Source organism: Elephantulus edwardii, unplaced genomic scaffold (genome assembly GCF_000299155.1).
Source record: "Elephantulus edwardii isolate Elephantulus edwardi_28Jun2011 unplaced genomic scaffold, EleEdw1.0 scaffold00218, whole genome shotgun sequence".
Lineage (NCBI taxonomy): Eukaryota > Metazoa > Chordata > Mammalia > Macroscelidea > Macroscelididae > Elephantulus > Elephantulus edwardii.
Window position 1 is genome coordinate 2,297,309 of NW_006399968.1, and position 18,321 is coordinate 2,315,629.

An 18,321-nucleotide genomic window follows, 5' to 3' on the forward strand; every position below is an offset into this window, starting at 1 on the left:
AGAAGGATGGGCAGTCTCCTCCTATGTGATTAAATGCCTCTGAAAATTCGCTGGCAGATCAACTGGGTCGATTTCGCCTCTGCCTGCCTGCATTGCATTAGAAGCTCTGTCGGTGTGTCACACAGCCTGTAGAAATGAATCTACCTTCTACCCTGGGGGAATAGAACTTCCTTGAACTTCATTAGGGCTGGGGAACATCCTGTGGAAAGGTGGGGGGCATCTTATAGACCGAGTGAGTGGTGTCCCTGTTGCATATGCCATTACTCCCTCAGTGGACATGGTTGTCTCAGGCAGAAAGGGTCTACAACCCTTGATCTCAATGGCTGAGAAGTGGTGTTTGTCCAGAGCCAGCCCCTTTCTCTGCCCACTCACTTCCCTCTTCACTCACTAGTTCACAGGGCAGACTAACATCCACCTCAACAAGAGCTTCTTCCTGACGCACAGAGCCCGGGAGCGCTCAGACACCTTCATCAACCTCCGCGAGGTGCTCAACCGCTTCAAACTGCCCCCGGGAGAGTACATCCTGGTGCCATCCACGTTTGAACCCAACAAGGATGGAGACTTCTGCATCCGGGTCTTCTCTGAAAAGAAAGCTGACTACCAGTAGGTGGAGGGATCGCTCTGACTCCTCTGAACATTATCTGTCTCTAGTCCCTGCCTGTTTCAAAGACTCAAGGTGGGCTTTGTGTGCCACTGAAGGAGTTTCAGTGTTCTACTCAGAAAAGAGGGAGCTCTGATTGTCTGGTGAGTAAGGACCCAAAAATAAGTGGTTCAAATCCACCAGCTGCTCTGCAAGAGAAAGATAGGAAGGCTCCTCCTGTGCGATTTACAGCCTCTGAAAGCCCCCTGGAGGGTCAGCTGTGAATCAGTCTTCCTTGGTAGCACACAACAAATGAGAGAAGCAAAGGGGGAAAAAAGCCCTCAAGGATTTCCTTATTAGAAAAGAATGGTTACCCATTGTAGAGTGACCAGTATCAGCTCTGATGGCCTGTGTGTAGGGAGCTGTGCTGCCAGTCCAGAAGCAATCCGCTTGAGGCCACCAGCTTCTCTGAGGAAACAAACGCCGCCAGTCTCCTCCAGTGTGACTCACAGCCTCTGAAAACCCCTGGAGGGTCAGCTGTGAGGCAGTTCCCATATGATGGCAGTGAGTTGGAGTCTTTTTTATGCGCCCCTGGCCACTAAAGGTTGGCATCTGGTGGCCTAGTGATAGGAAGCTGCCCTGCAAGCCCAAAGGCCTCGGGTTTGAATCCACCAGCTGCTCCATGGGAAAAGTATGGACAATTTCCTCCCACGTGATTTACTGCCTCTGAAAAGCCAGTGGAGGGTCAGCTATGAGTCCATTCCAACTCGATGGTATTCAGCAACAACAGCATGGCCACTGTCTGGAGAAAGCTGAGCAGACCTGGTATAATCCTTGCTGTCCCCACCTGGGGAGCCACCCAGGGTGTTCAGGATGGCCTCAGTGTTCTCAGCTGCAGACCTCTCCCAGTTGGTCCTGAGTGCTCCGGGTCCCAGAATTTGAAAGTCCTCTTTGGCTGGCATCACAATTTCCTGCCCTGGCCAGCATGGCTTTACCCTCTTGACTGAGGCCTGGCTGACAATGATCTTGCCATTCTGACTGCTGCTTCAGCCATGGATGTACTCAGGTTGACATTTGACCGCAAGAGGCAGAACTGACCTTGGCAACTGAAACACAAGGAAATTCCTGGAAAGATCTCCAGGACTCTAGGACAGATGGCCTAGGAGCAAGATGTGGAAGGGCAGGAACCCAGGCCACAAACGGGCCTGGAGTCAGAGGGAGGGGAAGGAGCCATGACATTGTCCTCACTGAGGGCACAGTGATGGCTCAGGGATGTAATTCAGGTTTCCCACATTGAACTAGATTCCGCTCCCGTGAGTGCATCTCAGCTGCATCCTGGGAGCCTTTATGTCAGAGAGCTTTATGTTCAGTCTGGTGCTGAACAGATTTCAGTGGAGCTGCCAGACTAGGAAACAAAGACTGACAATCCTGACAATGAACTTCTGAAACTCAGCATGGCAGTGATTGCTTCTAGAACTCATCATGGCCATGGCCCAGGACCAGGAAGCTTTTGTTCCACTGTGTGTCCCATAAGTCCTGGGGCAACTCAAAAGCTGCTAACAGTATGTCCCCTTTGACCTTGTGCCACTTGCTCAGATCTAAAGAACCAGTCCAGGATGTCTGATGGGCCCAGCCTGCTGGCTACTACAGATGGAAGAGTCAATGGGAGGGTCGTTGCTGTTGTTGTTAGATGCTGTCCAGTTGAGTAGGACTTATAGCGACACTATGAACAGCAGCCCTGTCCTGTGCTATCCTCACCATCTGTGGCACACTGGAACCTATTGTTCCAGTCACTGTCAGTCCATCTCATTGAGGATGTGCCTCTCTTTCCCTGACTCTTCACCTTCCCAAGGTCTCTCTCCAGGGAATAGCCTCTTCTAGCAACATGTCTGAAGTATGTGAGAGGAAACCATTCTTGCCTCAAAGGAGCACTCTGGCTGCGCCCTTTCCAAGACATGTCTGTTTGCTCTTTTGGCAGTCCATGGAACATTCTGTATTCTCCTCCAGCACCACAGCTCAATGGCATCTGTTCTTCTTCTGTCATTCTTATTCACTGTCCAGCTCTCAGATGCACAGCAAATGATTGGAAAAACCATGACCTGAATCAGGTTTCACCCTAGTCTTCAAACTGACATCATTGCTCCTCAGTAATTTGGAGAGGTAGCAGTCTTTCCCAGTGTAACATCTCCTGATCCTCTGACTGCTGGTATCAGGGATATTGATTGTGGACCCAAGTAAGATGAAATTGTTGACAGTTTCAATCTTTTCTCCATCTATTAGGATGTTGTCTGTCAGTCCAGTAGTGAGGATTTTTATATTCTTGATGTTGAAATGTTACCCATCATGAAGACTGTAGTCTTTGATCTTCCGCAGCAAGCTTTCCAATGCCCTTTCACTTTAAGCATGCAAAACTGTGCCATCTGCATACTGCAGGATGGAAAGAGGAGCCAGGAATGACCCTTGTTTCCAGCTAAAGCAGGCAGAGAAGCCATTTCGTTTCCTTGAGGAAATTGAAGTGCGCTGCGAGGAAGCAGGCCTAGACAGCTGCAGACCAAATAATGTCACTGTGACCCAGCTGTGGCTTTCCTGTCACTATTAAGTCCTTTGGGAAGCTTGTCCAGAGGGGAGGAGCCCCCCTCAGCTCACATCAAGATCCTGCGCATAAACCCTAGTGCATAGTGCACTGTGTCAAACCTGGCTGTGTGCTTCCCTGCACTATAACCCCAGGGAATCCACTCCTCTCTTAGCTCTCCTTTCCAGATGAGCTTCTCACTAACAGGCCAACGTCCCATAAAGAGGGACTATTTCTTTGACCCAGGCTATCAGTCTCTGTCCAAGATTCCAGGCCTCCACACCAAGTGGTCCCTTATCTCTTCTTTGCCAGGCATCCGCACTGCAGGTGGGTAACATCCAAGGGCTGCTTATGTTGCCCAAGATTTCATACCCACAGGTGTAAGCCCTCCTGGTGAAATTCTGCCCTGCCTGCCTTCTCCAGCCTCAGGAGAAGTGGGCGGCACTGTGGGATTCTGCCTGTGATAGTTTTGCTATGGTTGTGTATTCCAGATGGAAGTGAAAAACTGTGCCTTGAACTTAGGAGCTGAGTGAGTTGTCTAGAGTACCCACCTCCTACTGTTCCATGGGGAGATGGTACACCAAACTAGCAAGCAAAAACAAAATCTCGAGAGAAAACACCAAATGGCAGATGACACCGGTGCAGTAGAAGGGCCCAGAAGCCCCGGTGGCCCTGGGATAGGAGCCCACAGCGGTTTCCAGGGAGGCAGCAGTCTGAGGGTTGGGGCTGTGGCCGTGGATGGGGCCGTCGGAGGGGCTGCAGAGCTCGAGGCAAAGCCGAGGACAAGGAGTGGCTTCCCATCACCACGCTGGGCCGTCAGGTCAAAGATACGAAGATTAAATCCTTGGAGGAGATTTGTGTCTTCTGACTGCCCATCAAGGAGTCTGAGATAATCGACTTCTTCCTGGGCATGTCCCTCAAGGATGAAGTGTTGAAAATCATGCCAGTGCAGAAGTAGGCACGTGCTGGCCCAGTGGATCAGGTTCAAGGCCTTTGTCACCATTGGAGACTATAATGGCCATGTTGGCTTGCGTGTCTAGTGCACCAAGGAGGTGGCTACTGCCATCCATGGGGCCATTATCCTGGCCAAGCTCTCCAGTGTCTAAGTACAGCGTGACTACTTGGGGAATAAGATTGGCAAGCCTCATACCGTTGCCTGCAAAGTGACTGGGCTCTGTGTTGGTGTGTCTGATCCCTGCACCCTGAGGCACTGGAATATTCTTGGCCCCTGTGCCCAAGAAGATGTTGATGATGGCTGGAATTGATGACTGCTACACCTTAGCCAGGGGCTGCACAGCTACCCTGGGCAAGTTCACCAAGGCCACCTTTGATGCCACCTCCAAGACCTACAGCTACTTAACCCCAGATCTCTGGAAAGTGACTGTGTTCACCAAGTCTCCCTACAAGGAATTCACTGGCCATCTTGTAAAGATTCACACCCGAGTCTCAGTGCAGAGGACTAAGGCTCCAGCTGTGGCCACCACATAGTGGATTTTGTAGAGTAAATAAAGTTAATTAAGTTAAAAAATTTTTAAAAAACCAAACACACACAAACAAACAAAATCTCCAACCTTCCCAGTTGTGTTGCCCTGACCACTGTCTTGGATGTGTGAGTGTGTGCGTGGCTTAATTTTTACTATTTAAGGGGAGTATTACTATAGAACCTAAGGACAAATGTAATTCCTTGCTCCTTTACCTGTGCTTTGCTGATGACACACCTTGCTTGCAGAAAGTGAGGATTTGAAGCACTTGTTGAAGAAGATCAAAGAATACTACATTGCCATCTCAACGTAAAAAAAAAAAAAATTCTTACCACTGGACAAATAGGCAACAATATGATAGATGGAGAAAAGATTGAAGTTGTCAATGATTTCATCTTACTTGGATACATAATCAATACCCTTGGTACCAGCAGTCAGGAAATCAGGAGACATATTGCACTGGGAAAGTCTGCAGTCAGGGACCTCTCCAGAATATTGAGGAGCAGTGATGTCAGTTTGAGGAGTAAGGTGGGTCTAATTCAGGCCATGGTCTTTCCGATGACTTACTGGCATGTGAGAGCTGGACAATGAATAAGGATGACAGAAGGAAGAATTCATACCTTTGAGCGGTGGTGTTAGAGAAGAGTGCTGAATATCCCAGGGATGACCAAAAGAAAATCAAATACACCTTGGAGAAAGTGCAACCAGAGTGTCCCTTGGAGGCAAAGATGATAAAACTTAATTTCACATATTTTGGCATGTTGCTAAGAGGGATATTCCTTGGGGGGGGGGACATCATGCTTGGGAAGGTGGAAGGTTGGAAAAAGAGAGTAAGTTCCTCAACCAGGTAGATTGACTCAGTGACTGCAGCAGTGGTCTCTAGTGTGTCAGAAGGTGTGAGGATGGCACGGGATAAAACAGAGTTTAGATCTGTTGTTCATAGAGTCATTATGGGTCATATTCGACTCAACGGCACCTAACAACAGTAACAACACCCCTGCTGAAAGTTAGACAGTGAATGAATAAAGATGGCAGAAGAATTGATGCCTTTGAGTTGTGGTGTTTGAGAAAAGTACTGAATATCCCGTGTTGTTATTATTGTTATGTGCCCTCAAATTGCCTTTAAATCATAGCAACCCTAAGCACAACTGCTCTGAACCCTGCTCTATACTGAGTCAATCTCACTGTCTCTGACACACCTCCCCCCTTACCCCAGTTACTGTAACCATCTCATCCAGGGTCTTCCTCTCCTGCACTGTCCCTCCTCCTTTCTGAACATGATGTCCCTCTCCAAGAACTGGTCCCTCCTGGCAATATACCCAAAGTATATGAGATAGAGCTTCAAAACCCTTGCCTCCAAGGAGCAACTTGACTTCATCCTCTCAAGTACAAACCTATTTGTTCTCTTAGCAGTCCATAGTATATTCAGTACTCTTTTCTAGCACTACAATTCAAAGGCATCAATTCTTCTGTTATCCTTAGTCATTGTCCAGCTCTCTGATGCATAGCAAGTAATTGCAAAGACCATAGCTTAGATTAGGCACACCGTAGTCACTAGCCTGACATCATTGCTCTTCAGCTCTCTGGAAAGGTCCTTGACAGCATATTTTTCCTAATAGAACTTGTCTATTGGTTTTCTGACTGCTGGTGCCAAGAGTGTTGATTGTAGATCCCAGCAAGCTGAAATTGTTAACAATCCCATTCTCTTCTCCATCTCTCATGTTGCTGCCAGTTGCCCCAGTAATAAATAGATCTATCTTGGAGAGGCTTTTTGGAACCAAGGATAGTGAAACTTTCTCTCCCATCCTTTGGGCCTATTGTTAGGAGAGGCCAGTCCTTGGAAATCCTGCTTGGAAAGGTAGAGGCTCAGCAAAGGTGGGGGTGGTGTACCTCCGTGAGAGGCGTTGACACCATGGCTGTAACGAGGAGTTCAAACAGTAAAGATGGTCAGGATGGCACAGGATAGGGGTGCACCTCCGCTTTTCTTAAGGCCTCTAACGCACCTAATAATAGCCCTGCTAGGTTTGGCTTTGTATCTCACCAGGGGTCTCTGCAGGGTTTCGTTGTGCCCCCAGCCTCCCCTCCTTAACATGTCTTTTCCTTCCTTCCAGAGTTGTCGATGATGAAATTGAGGCCAACATTGAAGAGGTACTTGAAACTCCCTGAACTCCACTTTCTCTGGTGTGAGCAACCCAGAGATCAGTGGAGGAAAACCCAAAAAGCTTAAAAAATCTTCTCAGGTTGAATACAGCGTAGAAACTGGGGAGACAGCCCTTTGCCTGGGGTTCAGAGTCTGCTTCTTGGATTAGCTGTGGCCTCCGTGTTGGGGCCTGGGCCAGTTCACTGCCTCCTGCAGGGTGTGAGGGGATGCTGAGAGTGGAACATGCAAGCTGTAGGAAGGACTGGATGAGTGAGATTATTGCCATTTCTCTTTCTGGACTCCAGTTTGCTTATCAATAAATGCAAACTGGAGATGTGATTTCTCAGATTCCCTGGAGTTCTAAGAGTTGTCATTCTCTGGTGAGTTCTGAAGAGCTGTTGGGAGGACAACTCGGGACCTTCAAATGAGGCCCCTTAGCGAGTCCACAGTGAGGCAGACCTGAGGGTGACAGGCCTGACGAGGCCTGAGGAGTGGATAACCCCCAAGTGACAGTTGCTGAGGGTGCTCTGGCCTAGTCCTTATGGAAGTGCACTCCTAACCCCAGAGAGATGTCTCTGGTGGTTCAAATCCACCAGCACCTCCAAGGAAGAAGATGGGCAGTCTCCTCCCATGCAGGTTACAGCCTCTGAAAGCCGCTGGAGGGCGGGCAGCAGGAACGACGAAGTTTGAGTTCTTTAGTTGCAGAAACTCTGTGCTTGTCATGTGATTAATAAACCAAACCATTTCAGAGGGACTGTGTTTACTAGCTATTGCTTCAACCCTTCTAGAACATTCCAGTGAGGCTTTCCACTTCTGCGTCCTCATTAGAGTAAGATAAGAAGAGGTAAATTTGGTTAGAGGTTAGAGACACTGGATGTGAGAAATTAAGAGTGTAACTCCTTCCTACCTTGTTTGTATTCCCTCTCATGTGTTTGAAATGAAAACAAATTCTATTAAGTCATTGCACTATCCGTAAGTTAAGACGGTACACCCCCCAAAAAAAAAAGTTTAATGAGAAAAAATAAAAGATGGTACACCCAAGAGAATTCTCTAAGGGCGAGTTCTAGAAGTGGAACTGTGACTGTGACGGGCAGGAGGGGAGGCCCACGTGGATGGGGAGCAGACAGCCTGTGCTCCTTCTTTGTTCTCAGACACTGTGCCTGTGTCTTTACCTCCCTTTCCAGATTGACATCATGGAAGAAGATATTGACGATGGCTTCCGAAAACTGTTTGCTCAGCTGGCAGGGGAGGTAAGCATTCCAAGAAAATTCCAGAAATGCTGGGTGATGCAAAGAAAAAGATAGCCACTGCTCTCAAGGAAACTTCTGTTTAAGTTCGTTGAGCAAAACCAAAGAGGGATTGCAAAGGTAACTTGACTTTCAGCTCAGATGCCTCGCCCGCATCCTCCCGTGACCACACGTGGCCGGGACCCCCTGGGGAGTCAGCTCTGGTGCAGCATTCCTCTTGCTGTGGAATTTAGACAGTAGCCACTGCAAAGTTATTCAGTTCTTTTCCCAAGAACTAAAAGAGAAAAAAGATTACTCAATATAGGAATTGATAATTACCTCTCTCCAGTGTCATCATCTGTCATCCAAGTCTCTCTTGGTTTTAACCAAAGACTCATGCAGGTGCCAAACCAGGTACCATTTGACTGCCGTTCCCTACCACTTTCTCAGGAGAAAGAGGCATTATAGGAACTAACTTCTAATAATATCAGTTATGTCTACACATAATTGACATGCAAAGATGACTGAAACTGAGTCTTAGTTTTAAACAGTGAAGTTTGTTCCTTGTTTTCAAATATGCGGATTCAGGGTCCCTAAACTGGCTACGAGGAGCCATCCTGAAGCATGGGGCCAGGCCAGTTCCTGGAGACAGCCAGTCATAGAGCTTTACTGGAAGCCTGAGGTCTTTATGTTAGAGGATGACTGATGCTTGCCAGATGTGAGGCATGGAGTAAGAGAACTCAGTAAGAGCACAAATGGGTGGAGTGAAAGTGTAGTCATCATAATTCTCTAAGACTCAGTGGGAACCACCTAGAGCAAGCACACAGTCCTCTAACAGATGAGCAGGCTGGGCAGGGTGGCTCAGGCCATGATCTGCGTGCAAGTGGGCACTTGTTAGTGATAACAGCGGCTGTCCCACGGGGCAGGGGGCTGGTAACTGCACTGGTTTTATGTTCACAGGATGCAGAGATCTCTGCCTTTGAGCTGCAGACCATCCTGAGGAGAGTTCTAGCAAAGCGTGAGTATCCTTTCGTTACACATTCCTTTTCCTGCTCCTTGTGGGTGATGGGTCCAGGGAATCCTTCCTCTTCTACGTAGTGGCTGCTGTGGTCAAACCCGTTGTTCCTCCCTAAATTCCACACCATCACCAGAGAGCAGGATGGAGGACGTTAATGATGTGACCAAGAAGAATCAAGTTCTCCTGATTGTAAAGTAAAAAGATCAAATTCAGTTTCCATGGCTTACTAGCTGTGACCTCAGCCGAGGGATGGGAATCCTCCTCCTTGTTGGTAAAACATCCAGTGGTACTACGCTCTAACAGTGGTTGAAAGACTCCCCTGAGGTTGTGTGCAGAAATGGCTATGTGCAAAGCGTGTGCGCAATAAGGCAGCCATTACAGCGATTAGTGAGAAAAGAGGAGTGAGCTCAGACAGTGGGAACCAGAAGACATGTCTGGATCTCCTGTCTGTCTGTGAGAGCCCTTGGTACAGCAGTGCAGCTCATGGATGAACCAGAAGAAAGGAGAGAGACGCACCATCTCATATTTAGTCTTAGACCGAAGGGAAGGGATGAAGAGTCTCAGCTCACAGCTTTGCATTAGAGGAGTCCCGGCTCGTGAACCCAGACTGCAGGACTTCCACAAGGAATGAGTCAGACTGGGTAGATGAGAAGTGGCTCGGAGTGTGGAACCCTGCAATCAGCCGTCTTCTGTCTTCCCCATGGATGAGCGTCATTACCCCTGGAGTGGAGGTCAGGTGTGACTCCACCTTCTCACAGCACCTGCCCCTCCCATGGCACCCTTGCTTCACCACTAGATTCCACAATTGGTTACAGTGTCCACACAGAATTCACAGGCTACGCTCATAGACAAGGGGTTTGGGTTATTTTAACAGGAATAACTACCATTTACTGTTGTTGTTGATTGCCGTCGAGTCGAGCACTACTCATAAGCACCCTGTGAACAAAAGACCTGAAGCCTTTCTATAACTCTCATCATTTCCCAATGCTCATAGTTTCCAGAGGCATGTTGTTTAGGAAGTGAATGTCACTCCTGCTATTTTATTGATACTTAAAAAAACCTTTCATATTGGTTTGCTTACAGAGTTCGTATACATTGTGTTGCACATTAGTCTTCATTTACATTCACATTGTATTTCATACAGTCATTCCTATGCAGTATGTTTTATACAGTTAACCACCATTGGACCTTGCCCATCATTACCCTGTCTTTTCAGGTCCTCGCCAGGTCCTTACTGTTTCCTTCACCGCCTCCCTCTCCCCACGAAACTCTGCAGCTCTGGTATTTTGCCCAAACCAATCTCACCCCTCTGCGCCCACCTGATAAGGGGTTTATTAAGTGACAGTTTATAGAGTCAGGAAGGAATAAAGATACAGTTCTTCAATCAAAATGGCCTCTTTTCAGCTCTGCCTGTCCAAGATCTGTCCTCGGATCAAAACCCTCTCTCTGGCATCTGGCCTCTTAGCTCTTCTTGGGCAATGTTACAGAGCTCCTGAGCTCTATCAATAAGTGCTCAATGGCACCCCACGCTGCTAGTAAGCCTCAGTTCACAGGCACTCAGCTCTCTTGCTCTGAGGGGCAGTGTGCCTACTGTAAGTACCTTCCTCCATCCCTGGAAAGCCCACTAAACCATCTTGTGCCGTGTGTGTGTGTGTGTGTGTGTGTGCGTGTGTGTGTGTACAAGTTATTGCAAATATTGTGCTACTTCCAGTGAACAGGTTTTATATGCCAGGATAAGTAAGTTCTAAACCTGATCCAGAAACAGAAGCTCCAGCTGTCATATCCTGAATGTTCAGCCTGTGGACTGTCTGGAGTAGTTTCCCAGCCTTCAGAGAAGTTCTTCCTTCTGCCAGCAGAGGGCAAGCTGCTAGTCTAACCCCACAAACTCCTCAGACCCGAAGAGCCCAGGCCCCTGTGTTTGTGAACGTGACTGGCATGTCCCTAACCTGTGGCTGCCCAGCAGATGGCCGTGTGAGAGCTTTGTGCTCAAAACAGGATGCTGGACAACAAAGAAGGGCCGACATGGTCAGGAACAACCAGTCCTGTACAGGGCTCCCGTGCTGCATGGGGAGGCTGGGAGCTGGGGTTCCATTCAAGGCTCCCATGCCATGTGGGGAGGCTGAGAGCTGGTGTTCACCGAGGCCACCAGGCACAGTCAGTCCTGTGTGGGGCTCCTGTGTCACGTGGGGAGGCTGAGAGCTGGTGTTTACCCTGAGCCCACCAGGCACAAATGAGGTCACAGAGCCCTTCAGATGTGTCCTGGGCTGTCATGTGCCCAGGAGACTGAAGCCGCATTGTTAGCCTCCAGTGGACATAACGTGCCTCAGCGTTCCGCTCCCCCAGCTGCCTGACGACTCTAGCCTCTGCTCACGGCCCACGCTTGGCTTCTGTCTGTGATTCTAGAGAAGACCAGACCAGTGTCTGAGAAGCAGTGGTTCTCAGAGTTGCAGCTGGGAGGCCTGTGTCCCATCTTCAGCTTCAGGAGGCCCTAACAGGGTGGCTACCTTGCTAGGTAACTTCTCACAAGAATATGCCAGGAATGTGAGCTCCCCATTAAGTCTGTGGGTTGCTGAGCCCCCAACTGGACAGGACCCCCTGGACCTACCTGGTCTCTAGGCTTCTGAGTCACCCACAGCCACAGTACAAACCCATAGTTCCAGCCAGTCCACCTCGCCCAGGTCATGGCTACAGTGAACACATGCCGTTTTCCTGCCCAATGTCCATGGGTGGCTTTGCACCCCATTAGTACATAACAGGAATTCCTGGGTGGGACCCAGCTGCTAACTAAAGAGCCAGACCAAGGACTACGAAAAATCAGCCACTGAAAACCACGGCTTTTCTCTGACATGTACGGGGTTACCAGACAGAGCTGGTCCCACGGCAGGCGGGGTGGTCCATTAAGATCCAGCTAGTTCTCATCCTTTCACTACACAAAAAAACCCCTCAAATTCCTTGCTATCAAGTGAGAACTCATGGCTGCCCCTCCAGCGGGTCTTCAGAGGCTGTAAATCGCACAGGAGGAGACTGCCCATCCTTCTCCCTCAGAACAGCTGGTAACCTACAACCTCCTGCCTAGGTTGGCAGTGCAACTCCTTACCAACGAGGCTATCCAACATTGTCTTATTTTAATGTACTTGTTAAAACTCTTTGTTCATGGCAGACATATAAGGCACACAAACCTAACCCTTGTCCTGCACTATCCTGGTACAGTAAGCACTAGCCTCGTGCTGCTGCTCCTGTTGTGTGCCATCGAGTTGGAACTGACTCATAGCTGACCCTTCAGCGGATTTTCAGAGGCTGTAAATCAGATGGGAGGAGACTGCCCATATTTCTCATGTGGAGCAGCTGCTGGATTTGAACCGTGTGCCTTCAGGTTGGCAGTGCAGCTCCTACCACTAGGCAGCAGAGCAGCTATTTGAAATCATTTGAGTCCTACCTTTTTGAGGACTCAGCAGCCAGCCACAGGTGACACCTGCTGGGCGTTGTAGGTGGAGAACGTCACCATAGTGTGGAATCCTCTTCAGCTCTGATTTTTCCTTTCATACTTGTTCTGTCTTTCAGGCCAGGATATCAAGTCAGATGGCTTCAGCATTGAGACTTGCAAGATCATGGTAGACATGCTCGATGTATCCTTTCCTGTGCTGAGGGGAATAGCTCTGAAAAGACTCGCCTTCTCCCGTCACAGTCGGCTGCTCCACCCTCCGAGCTGTGGCACCGTTTGTGACCCCGGCCTTCCTTATACCCCACAGGCCTAGACTATGGAGATTTCTCAGCAGCTCACCCACCATTTCTCTCAGAGCAGCTTTTCTGAGTGGCATTTTGCCTCTGTGTCCCTTGGACAACCTCTCCTAGACCATGTTATCACTGAGGGGAGCTGCTTTCTTGGGTCAGGATTCCCTCTGGGTTCCTAGATAAGGGGCCCTGTTAACTGTATCTCCTGCCCGATTCTGACTTCTTTATTGTTCACTGACACAAGACTCACATGAGCCTCTGAGGCAATGAGCCGTCCTGGCTCCTCTTATAAACCAGTGGCCCAAACTTTTGATTGAAACCTTAAAGTGAAAATCGATACAATAATGTTTTTCTTGAGCAATGGTGGCCTAGGGTTAAGAAGCTGCACTGTGGTCGCAAAGGCATGCAATTCGAATCCACCAGCTGTTCCACGGAAAAAGGATGGACAGTCTCCTGTGTGTTTAATCACCTCTAAAAACTCTCTGGAGGATCAGCTATGGGTCAGTTATGACTTGACAGTAACAACACTGTAAAAAGATTAGTCTTGTTACTTTATTGTTGCTTGTAAGTCCAAGATTCTGAGGAGTTTCGTAATGCACTCATGGGAGTTGCCATTTGGTAGCTCCCCTCGCAAAGACTGCCCAGAAGTACCCGAGGTGGCACGTGAAGTCTGCCAAAGCGCCCTGTGGTCTCTTGTAGTTCATTTTAGAATGTCTGGCTCCTCGCTTCATCATCCCCACCTCAGGACAGCCACCTGACTCAGAGCAGGCTCAGTGGAGAGCTAGTGCCTCTGTCATCCTTCCTTCTGTGGCCAGCACAGTCCTCAGAGTCTCCTGCAGTCCTGCTGGGATTAGCAGGGTTTTAGCCAGGACAAGGACACCCCCAGGTTTCCTGCCCAGTGAGCTCAGCCTTGAGAGCTTTCCTTAGCCAAAGGCAGTCGGATGGGAGTGGTAAGCTGGGCCTGAAGGAGTTCTACATTCTCTGGACGAAGATTCAAAAATACCAGGTAAGGCTGGATGGGAGCGCTAATGCGAGAGTGGGGGAAGACGTGGAGCTCTTCAGGAGGGTGTCCCCATGACAGAGCTCAGCTGAGTGAAGGCAGGGCCGGCCAGGTGGACGGGTCAGTCATTACCTAAAAAAATCCAGCGAACTTGCACGTCAGGTGCGTTCTCTGCTTCCATCTGATCATTTCCGGAAATGGGGACATCCAAAATTCCCAGGCATGACCGCCTGGAAAGGCCGTGAGTCCCTGTAACTCGGAGTTTTGACAGCTCAAGTACAGACAGTAACCTAGGACAATCGCGTGAGTCTGTAGGAAGCACAGAATGGTGAGGCTTTTGTGAGAGGCATCTTACCAAACAACAGGGCAAAATAGAGCCCCAGAAACCCACACCAGATATTGCTCAGCTTTCTCCCCTGTCCTTAAAAGCCCAGCCTGTGGAGTCCATTCTGTGGAGTTCATTCAGACTCTGAGGGACCACAGAAGACAGTGCATTTTCCCTGTGGGGTGTGCTGCACGGTAGGTCATTACTGGAGCATGCAGCTACTACATCTCCATCCAGCAGAGCAGCCTGTGGGTTCAAACTGCCAACCTTTGGGTTGCCAGCCAAGTACCTAACCACTGTGTCACCAGGGCCCTTACCCCAAACTCATAGAGAAAAACAAAACACTGTGACCTAAGGAAAGTGGTAAAGAATTGCTGAAAGGTATGCAGGTCAGATCCATCAGTTCCCCACAGGAGAAGGGGCAGTCTCCTTCCGTGCAGTTTACTGCCTCTGAAAACCCATGGAGGGCCAGCTGTGGCTCAGTTCCAGCTTAGTAGCACACAACAGTTAAGGCTGAACTGTAGGTGACACTTCCAAAGACAAATTAGACAAATCCAGAACCGGAAGCACGTCTCTATTTCTTCTTCCTCTGGATCAAGGTTCTTACTACTTGTTTTGCACATTTCAGAAAATTTACCGAGAAATTGATGTGGACAGGTCTGGCACTATGAATTCCTATGAGATGAGGAAAGCCTTAGAAGAAGCAGGTAACCCTTCATTCCTGTTCTCTGCGTTTCACCTGCAGACTGAGTGGAGGCTGCCCCTGCATGGTACAACACTCGATCAGCTCTACTAAAGGAGGCGCTGACTTAATACAAACAACCTTTCACTCCCTTTGCAGGACTCCCTGGTAAACTAAAAGTGTGGTCCAGGGTCCACTGCTCTTTGTGCTGCCTTATGGTGTCCTCAGGACTTCACAGGCAGTCTGACAAGTCAGGCAGGCAAAGCCAATTCCCACCGGCCGCCCCAGTGCCTGCACTCCGGGGCTGGCTGGAAATGGAATGTCAGGGTCTCAGCCCTCAGCCCACCCCTGAAAGGGATTCGGAGGGAGTACACGCTGTGCAAACCCCAAGTTGTTCACTGGATTGGTGGGGATGTAATGCTGTCATACAGACCCCAGACCTAGCAGTTTGGTGGGATGTATTTTCTCTTGTATAGCACCCAAGCTCGAGTTGTCTCAGTCTGGCCTGGGCCCTCAGTGCTGTTGGGGGCCTGGGCTCCTTCTTGCCATGGCCTCATCCTGAGAGTGCTGTCCTCGTCCAGGTGACCCAGGATGACTTGAGCCTCAGTCACAGCAGCTTAGGCTCCTTGCACTAAAAGGCACATGTTGCTCTCTCCTTCTCGCTTCCCACTAGCTACACTTTCATCACAAGGCTGCAAGCAGCCTCGATGGAGACTGGGAAAAGCTGTCCACAGTTTAGGGAGCCATGGGTCCACAGAAAAATTGCAGTACTGTGGAAAAAGGGGGAGTTGATACTGGGTGCTGTGCAGAAAGAATTTCATCTTCAATGAGGACTCTGAGCTGAACAAAATAAGCATTGTTAACACAGTGAAATAGCACAAGCCATGGACACAGAGCAGGAAAAAAGGGTCTTGGGGAAAGGACATTAGGTTTGGCCAAGACAAAGGGCAGCAGTCACTAAGTAAATGTAAGCAGTGGAAGGGTGAATAGGGACAAGAAAACAGAAGGCACTGACTGCAAAAGAAAACAAGTCTCACCAAGGCTCAGCCAAGGGCCAAAAGCCATTCTCATTCTTCTGATCCTGCCCCGATGGCCCCTGAGCAGCCTTGTATCTAGCAATTTGGTCTGCCTTGTAACCAGGTTTCAAGCTGCCCTGTCAACTCCACCAAGTCATTGTGGCCCGGTTTGCAGACGACGAACTCATCATCGACTTTGACAATTTCGTTCGGTGTTTGGTTCGACTGGAGACGCTGTTCAGTGAGTGAACATCTGGGGGGAGCCCACTTTCATTCTCTTAATGCTGACTGCTTTTCAGCGACATCAGCTGGGTGGGAAGCCGCCAGTCCAGGTTTGGAGAATGACAGTCTCTTCACTAACAAGGGGATGAGGGAAGAAATAATAGCTGGTGACAGTGAAGTTACCTGCCACATCAGTGGAGGAGGACCATGTGGCCTGAGTTCCAGCTCATGCATTTGTGACCTCATCTTCCTTCACAGAGATATTCAAGCAGCTTGACCCTGAGAACACTGGGACCATAGAACTGGACCTCATCTCTGTAAGTGACAGCCTTCCAGGGGCACCGTCATGGAAGAGGAGGGTAGGGGCAGGGCGGTGGCCTGAGTGACAGAGACCTATGACTTGTCAGCTGGCTAAGTAAAACTCCCCTTCTGTCTTCCTGGAACAGGCCTCTATAGGGTTGTAAGACCCCACAAGGCAGCTTTTCAAATCATGGGCTCCCAACTCCTAGCTCCAAGAAAGTCTGACTGCTACCTCATCCCCAGAGCTTTGAGAGTGAGGTTGAAATAAGAATCACCACTAGAAAACAGGGCATTAGCATGTGTGAGAGATGGAGCCTACATAAATAAGCCCTTGGATGAAATCCAGCTTGGGCTTTGGGGAGAATCTGGCTTGTGTGCACATCGACTTAAAATGCTTTGTGAGCCCATGACTTTTCTTCCTCTCCCTTTGACTTAAAAATCAGAGTAAGTCTCCTGGATGTAAATAAATTAGCATCCTCATGCGCCTGGAACACAGTAATACTCACCTCTGAAGTGGTCATCAACTGGAAATTCAGTTCCCAGTTCCTTTGGAAAAGCACCAGGTACACTGAGATGGCTGTTCCCTTGGTGCGTGGTGGACAGGAAAGGTGCCAGTGGACAGGCTTTCCACCTCATGTGCTGCTCATGTGCCCTGAACGTGCAGCTGCACAGGCTGTAACCTAGCCGGCCTGAGGGGAACGGTAAGGCAATCAGCCTCATCCTCACATGACAGACAGAGCAGAAGGCGGCCTAGGCCCTAGGAACCACCACTTGTCCTTGAGGTTTTTTAAAAGGTGAAATAAACCCAGTTTTATTAGAAAAGATAGAGCTTGTTCTGGGATGAGTCAGTCCTCTGAACCTAAAGAGGTAGAGGAAAAAAACTCATCTTGAGTTTTAAACTTTAGAGAACGCTAGAAACGAAAGTGTTTCGCTCTTTTGTTAAGCCTCTGGCCACCTGAACATGTAATTGTCTACAGTTAACACTGGAGAGGGTGAAACCAGGCTGCTTCTTGGATACAAGGATTCTAAAGCTTTGTCTTACATGCCTTGGGCATGTCCAAATGCCAGTCCTTGGAGACAGACATCATGCTTGGGAGGGTGGAGGGACTGCGGAAGAGAGGGAGACCCTTGGTGAGATGGATTGACTCAGTGACTAGGGAAGTGGGGCTGGGTGTGTCAGACATGATGAGGTTGGCTCAGGATAGAGCAGGGTTCAGAGCTGTTATACACAGGGTCGTTAGGAGTTGCAAGTGACTCTCCGGCACTAGGAAATACCCCTCCCTTGAAATTGTAGGATCAGGTAAATGGTGAGTAAACGTAGTCACTTCAATTCAGAGTGATCCTACAGGACAGGGTGAGCTGCCCCACCAAGCCTGAGGCTCTGCATCTTTAGGAAGCAGAGTCAGTCTTTCAGAATAGGCAGGGAGTTAAAAAAAACAGCCTTGAGGGAAGCACTCTGCTAGTAACCAGAAGGTCGGCAGTTTGAACCCACTTGCTGCTCTGTGGCCTCCTTCAAGACTTACAGCCTCAGCACTCCGGGCAGTTCTCTTCTGACGTGTCTGGTTGCTGTGATTTGGAATGAACTCGGTTGACAGCAAATCTGATTTTACTTTGGACCTGACTTGTTTTATTTTCTCTCTCACAGTGGCTCTGTTTTTCAGTACTCTGAAGCTGTAACTTATCTGTTTGTCAAGAAAGCAAACCAAGAACTTAGCTTCCAGAGAAAAGTGCTTTTATATGGACCCTGAAATTATGAGAACATACTTCAAATGACTATTATAACTGAAAACAATACTATTTGAGATAGTAGAACCTTCAGCCATTAAAAGATCTGCATAGTATTATAATAAATGCAAAAACCCTGGGTTAGCTTTAAATCTGTATGTAGCATACACTTTTTACTTTTACACACTTTACCACTGACAGCAATATTAAATCAGGGGAGAAATACAGGGAGGTGTTTTGGCAGCAGGATAAGCATGGCATCAGTCTTGGGGTACAAAGCCCTTAAGGGGAATATTTCAAGC

At 48.8% G+C, this 18,321-nt stretch overlaps 1 protein-coding gene across 1 annotated transcript in view; it reads left to right on the forward strand.

Moving 5' to 3' along the window:
* Positions 1–17,963, forward strand: part of CAPN2 (calpain 2, (m/II) large subunit) — an 84,463-nt gene extending 66,500 nt beyond the window's left edge. Inside the window, exons 12-21 of the mRNA XM_006898038.1 lie at positions 392–603; positions 6,745–6,781; positions 7,958–8,023; positions 8,960–9,017; positions 12,579–12,643; positions 13,687–13,755; positions 14,703–14,781; positions 15,897–16,013; positions 16,253–16,311; positions 17,940–17,963. Coding sequence (XP_006898100.1) covers positions 392–603; positions 6,745–6,781; positions 7,958–8,023; positions 8,960–9,017; positions 12,579–12,643; positions 13,687–13,755; positions 14,703–14,781; positions 15,897–16,013; positions 16,253–16,311; positions 17,940–17,963 — 786 coding nt within the window. The remainder of the gene's footprint in view (positions 1–391; positions 604–6,744; positions 6,782–7,957; positions 8,024–8,959; positions 9,018–12,578; positions 12,644–13,686; positions 13,756–14,702; positions 14,782–15,896; positions 16,014–16,252; positions 16,312–17,939) is intronic.
* The last annotated feature ends 358 nt before the right edge of the window (positions 17,964–18,321 follow it).